This window comes from Otolemur garnettii, unplaced genomic scaffold, assembly GCF_000181295.1.
Source record: "Otolemur garnettii isolate 467f Iridium unplaced genomic scaffold, OtoGar3 scaffold00189, whole genome shotgun sequence".
Classification (NCBI taxonomy): domain Eukaryota; kingdom Metazoa; phylum Chordata; class Mammalia; order Primates; family Galagidae; genus Otolemur; species Otolemur garnettii.
Window position 1 is genome coordinate 2065074 of NW_003852584.1, and position 5741 is coordinate 2070814.

Below are 5741 nucleotides of genomic sequence, written 5' to 3' on the forward strand. Positions count from 1 at the left end.
TACTCCATGCCAGGCATGGTGATACAACAGTGAACACTGTAGTCATATATCTATATATCCACACAAATAATATATATAAACAAATATATAAATTTATTAACTGCATATAGAAATATAGTCATATTTTATACATCACTATATATTTATAGTCAGATATAAATATATACATTTGTTTATTTCTACCCTTTCAGGACAATTTAAATAATAAACAAATTTAAATTACACCTGAACTCTACGTCCACCCTGTATAAAGATATTCTGAGTATCTAAGTGCAAGAACTGGCAGACAGACAATGGACACAAACCCACAGGGACTCAGACTTCAGCAGGGAACTAGAAATTATTAAAATTACTGATTACCGAATATTAGTAATTGAGTAAATCAGTTAATTTACTAATTACTGAAAATTACATATCTGAAAAAGAACTGAAGTACCATCAAAATAAACAAGAGAAAAGGCTTTTAATAAAATTCCCTAATGCCCATCATATTTTAGACAATTCTCTTAGGGGTAGGGATAGAGGCAGACGTCCTTAACCTGGCAGTGCTGGGTGTGTACCCTGCACAGCTACCTGATGGGAAAACATGAGGCAGCCCCGTTAGCATGTGGAAGGAGACACAGAAGCCGGTAGGAGACACCATCTGCACAGTAAGACCAGAAAGAAAAGTGATGGACAAGAGCCTGGGAAGGAAGACAGTTTGCAAACTCATCTGCTACTGGGGACTGTCTACAGGGGGTCGGGGTGGGGGCCGGGGTCTGTGACCTGCCTAGGCTGAAAGGGCCCATGCTTCAATGTGGGCCTGAGATCCAGGGGTGGGGCTGGCCCTTTCTGACAGTGGGGAGAAGCCCTGGGGGGCCCTGCCCTCAGGGCTCCACAGCCTGGCCTCACTGCTCTGCTCTTTTTTCCAGTTTGAGATTTTGCCTGAGCTACCACCAGGCTGAGGAAAACTTCAGACTCTGTCACCTCGGATCACAATTCCGGTTCTTGGCAAGATCGAGGTTCTTGGCAAGATCGAGATTCTTGGCTAGGACAGAATAACCAGCATAGGATGCCAGGAAACTCAGGGGAAACTCAGACACAGGAAAGGAGCTGTTTGCTGTTGCTTTCAAAATGTTCCCCAGCCGTCCTGGTGATTCTCTGCCTTCCTCCACACCTCCTCCCTACGATACTGGTCGCTGGCCAGCCAGACCCCCCCTGGTGGGGGAGCTCCGTCCCAGTAACTGTTCTTGCTCAAGGCATTCATTCACTTGCTCAGCAGACAGCTCAAAGCCTCCACCGCACAAGCCCTCAGCTGGCGGCGGGGAGGGCCTCCTCAGCCATGCTGGGAGTCTCAAGAGGTTCCTTGAGGGAAACTGATGGTCCCAAGCCCTTTAATCCAAGGACTGGTCGAGGAGCTTCCTTTTGGGGGATAGATAACACTGAAGCTGCATGTTTCCAGGGGCACTTGAGAAGGTCTCCTTTTCAAGATGGGCATCTGGGATCTAGGGCCCCAGGATATAGCATTCAAAGTTTTTCACTTTCTTTGGGGGTGCAGGATTTTCCCTTGACTTTTCAACTGAAAAATAAAGCTGGCAGATGCGAGTATATATCCACTGCTTCTCTGGGGTCATGGTCCTCTCAAACGTCGGGGAGGCATTTCACCAACACGGGGTGCCCTTGAGCCCTCGCTATACTCAGCCTTTGCCCAGAGCTCACAGGGTCCAGATTCCAGAGCAAATAGCAAGTGTGTCAATATGGCAAGGTGAGTGGGGGGTGGGTGGGGGCTGGGGGGGACCAGAAGGCCAGAAACCAGATGTACTTGCACTGGCCGCCCTGAACATGAATCCCTGGCAGATAGCAGGTGCTCAGTAGAGTTAGAAGGAGGAAGAGCTGCTCTGACTTTCAGAGTGCCCACCACATTGTCCGAAGTTTCAGCCAAAAGGCCCCAGAACTCAGGTACTGCTCTGGCTACTCTGAAAGATGTTTTGATTTTTTTTTCTTAGACCTTATAATGGCTCAATGAGGAATGGATGACCCTCACTTAATGAAAGAAGAAACAAAGGCTTAGGGAGTTGAAGGGACTTGCCCAAGGTCATCCAACTAGCAAAAGGCCAGCAAGATGGATACTGACGTGGGCCTGTCTGCCTCCCAGGGTCACCCAAACTCTATCATGGGAGGGGGAACGATTCCATCAAAAAGACCAATAAATCATTAAAAAAGACCAATAAATATTCATATCTACAGCATAAAAAGAGCAAGTACGAATAAAAAACATTGAGCTTTCAATTCACAATCACCAAAATGTATAATCAACCCAAGTGCCCATCAACACATGAATGGATTAGTAAACTGTGGTATCTGCCTGCCATGGGGTACCATTCAGCCAGAAAAAGATGGAGACTTTACATCTTTTGTATTTGCCTGGATAGGGTTGGAGATCATTCTTAGTAAAGTACCACAAGAATGGAAAAGCAAGTATTCTATGTACTCAATACTAACATGAAACCAGTAAATGAACTAATACACGCCCACACAAGAAAAAACACAAACTCAAGGGGAGGGAGGAGACTGATAAGTTCCCACCCAGTGTGCACCATGCAGGGGTGTATGGCGCACCTCCTGGGTGAGGGGCACAGCTACAACTTAGACTCTACCTAACAAATGCAAACAATGTGGGCAGCACTTGTGGCTCACAGGAGTAGGGCACTGGCCCCATATGCCAGAGGTGGCGGGTTCAAACCCAGCCCTCGGACAAAAACAAAAACAAAAACCTGCCTCCCGAGGCGGCTGCTCTCGGAGCGGTTGTGGGGTACGCGGCCCGCCGGGCGCTCCAGGCCGGGGCCGCAGCAGCGGGAGGCGTGAATGAGGAGCGGCGAGGTAGGGCCGCCCCTCCGTTGTCGCCGCCCCTGCGCCCCGGGCAGGGCCGGGAGGGCAGAGCGCGGCGCGGGCACGGTCGCCTCCGGCCGCCGCCTGGTCGCGCTGCCCGTGGCCGGGCGGGCTCCGAGAGCCGACACACCGCCTGGCTGCTCGGCCGGGCGCTCCCCGATGGGATAAGCTGTAAAGATGTTCAGCTTTGAAGGGGACTTCAAGACGCGGCCCAAGCTGTCCCTCGGCGGCGCGAGTCGGAAGGAAGAAAAGGCTTCTCTTTTACATCGTACTCAGGAAGAAAGAAGAAAGAGAGAGGAAGAAAGGCGAAGACTGAAAAATGCAGTAATTATCCAGTCATTTATTCGAGGCTATAGAGATAGAAAACAGCAATATTCCGTCCAGAGAAGTGCGTTTGATCGCTGTGCTCGCCTGGCACAGTCTGGCGGCTCCTTCCCCATTGCTAATGGTCCCAACCTTACCCTTTTGGTGAGGCAGCTTCTGTTTTTTTACAAACAAGATGAAGACTCAAAACGTTTGATATGGCTGTATCAGAACTTAATTAAACACAGTGCACTGTTTGTCAAGCAGTTGGATGGATCCGAGAGACTTACATGCTTATTTCAAATCAAGAGATTGATGAGCCTCTGTTGCAGGTTGCTGCAAAACTGTAACGACACAGTTTGAATGTTGCACCTCCAATGAGAAAGCTCCAGGTGTTTTCATCTGAGAACACTTACTTGCCTGTTTTACAAGATGCTAGCTAAGTGGTATCAGTAATTGAACAAATTTTGCACTACATGATTCAAAATGGGTATTATAGGTCTCTCTATTTGTTGATTAACAGCAAACTTCCATCAAGTATTGAATATTCTGATTTATCTCGAGTTCCTATAGCAAAAACTTTGCTAGAGAATGTTCTAAAACCATTGCACTTTACTTACAACTCCTGTCCCGAAGGTGCAAGACAACAGATTTTTAAGGCCTTCACAGAGGAGTTTGTAGCAGCACCTTTTACAGATCAGATCTTTCATTTTGTCATTCCGGCATTAGCAGACGTGCAGACCAGCTTCCCTTACGAGCCCTTTCTGAGTGCACTGTTGCTCACAGAGAGGAGGTGTTCACAGAGGAGCAGGGGAGCACCGTGGCTTTTCTATTTTGTTTTAACTGTTGGTGAAAATTACTTGGGGGCTCTCTCTGAGGAAGGCCTGCTGGTATATTTACGGGTGCTCCAGACCTTTCTTCCTCAGTTACCAGTCTCGCCTGCCAGCGCCAGCTGTCAAGACTCAGCCAGTGACTCTGAGGAGGAGAGTGAAGAGGCCAAGAAGCCCTCAAGCCCTGAGGATGGTAGACTATCAATACCATACATCACAGAGGAGTGCCTCAAAAAGCTGGATACCAAGCAGCAGACCAATACGCTGTTGAACTTGGTGTGGAGGGACTCGGCCAGTGAAGACGTGTTCACCGGGATGGCCTCCGTGTGCCACACACTCATGGTGCAGCGCCACATGATGGTGCCCAGAGTCAGGCTCCTCTATAGTTTAGCCTTCAATGCCAGGTTTCTGAGACATCTTTGGTTTCTGATATCTTCCATGACCACACAGATGATCACTGGATCTCTGCTGCCATTGCTGCAGGTGATATCCAGGGGCTCTCCTATGTCTTTTGAAGATTCTGGTCGCATCATCCCACTATTTTACCTTTTCAGCTCCTTGTTTAGCCATTCGCTAATTTCCATACACGATAATGAATTCTTTGGTGATCCCATAGAAGTTGTAGGTCAGAGACAATCATCGATGATGCCATTCACTTCGGAGGAGCTGGTGGTGCTGTCTCGGTGCCTGCAGGACGCCTGCCTGGGCATCATCAAGCTGGCCTACCCAGAGACAAAGCCAGAGGTGCGGGAAGAGTACGTCATAGCGTTTCAGAGTGTTGGAGTCACCACCAGCTCTGAGATGCAGCAGTGTATACAGATGGAGCAGAAACGGTGGATTCAGTTATTTAAGGTTATCACCAATCTAGTGAAAATGTTGAAGTCCAGAGACACGAGGAGAAATTTTTGCCCTCCAAATCACTGGCTGTCAGAACAAGAAGATATTAAAGCAGATAAGGTCACTCAGCTCTACGTGCCAGCATCCAGACACGTGTGGAGGTTCCGGCACATGGGGAGGATAGGCCCGCTGCAGTCAACTCTGGATGTGGGTTTGGAGTCCCCACCACTGTTGGTATCTGAAGAAAGACAACTCGCCATCCTAACAGATCTGCCTTTTGTGGTTCCCTTTGAGGAGTGAGTAAAGATTTTTCAGAAGTTGATTTATGCAGATAAGCAAGAAGTTCAAGGAGATGGTCCATTTCTGGATGGAATTAATGTCACAATAAGAAGAAATTATATTTATGAAGATGCTTATGACAAGCTTTCTCCAGAAAATGAGCCTGACTTGAAAAAGCGCATCCGCATGCACCTGCTCAATGCCCATGGGCTGGACGAAGCTGGTATCGACGGTGGCGGCATTTTCAGAGAGTTTTTAAATGAACTACTGAAATCAGGATTTAACCCCAACCAGGGCTTCTTTAAGACTACTAATGAAAGGCTTCTGTACCCCAACCCAGCTGCTCAGATGCTCGTGGGAGACTCTTTTGCCAGACATTACTACTTCCTGGGCAGAATGCTTGGAAAGGCTCTCTACGAGAACACGCTGGTGGAGCTACCCTTCGCAGGCTTCTTCCTCTCCAAGCTGCTAGGGACCAGCGCCGACGTGGACATTCATCACTTGGCCTCCTTAGACCCTGAAGTCTATAAGAACTTGCTGTTTCTCAAGAGCTACGAAGATGATGTGGAGGAACTTGGGCTGAACTTCACTGTGGTGAACAATGACCTGGGAGAGGCACAGGTG

General features: G+C 48.3%; 2 protein-coding genes and 1 pseudogene across 3 annotated transcripts in view; all 3 read left to right on the forward strand.

The window, feature by feature from the left end:
• LOC105888100 (von Willebrand factor-like) overlaps positions 1-1210 on the forward strand; it is a 10068-nt gene extending 8858 nt beyond the window's left edge. The window contains exon 5 of the mRNA XM_012812111.2: positions 912-1210. Coding sequence (XP_012667565.1) covers positions 912-916 — 5 coding nt within the window. The 3' untranslated portion in view covers positions 917-1210. The remainder of the gene's footprint in view (positions 1-911) is intronic.
• A 1795-nt stretch (positions 1211-3005) lies between these two features.
• Positions 3006-5732, forward strand: LOC111721830 (annotated as a pseudogene). Its single transcript, XR_002770842.1, has one exon. The product of XR_002770842.1 is annotated as a ubiquitin-protein ligase E3C pseudogene (transcript).
• LOC100954464 (ubiquitin-protein ligase E3C-like) overlaps positions 5154-5741 on the forward strand; it is a 6504-nt gene continuing 5916 nt past the window's right edge. The window contains exon 1 of the mRNA XM_012812095.2: positions 5154-5738. Coding sequence (XP_012667549.2) covers positions 5304-5738 — 435 coding nt within the window. The 5' untranslated portion in view covers positions 5154-5303. The remainder of the gene's footprint in view (positions 5739-5741) is intronic.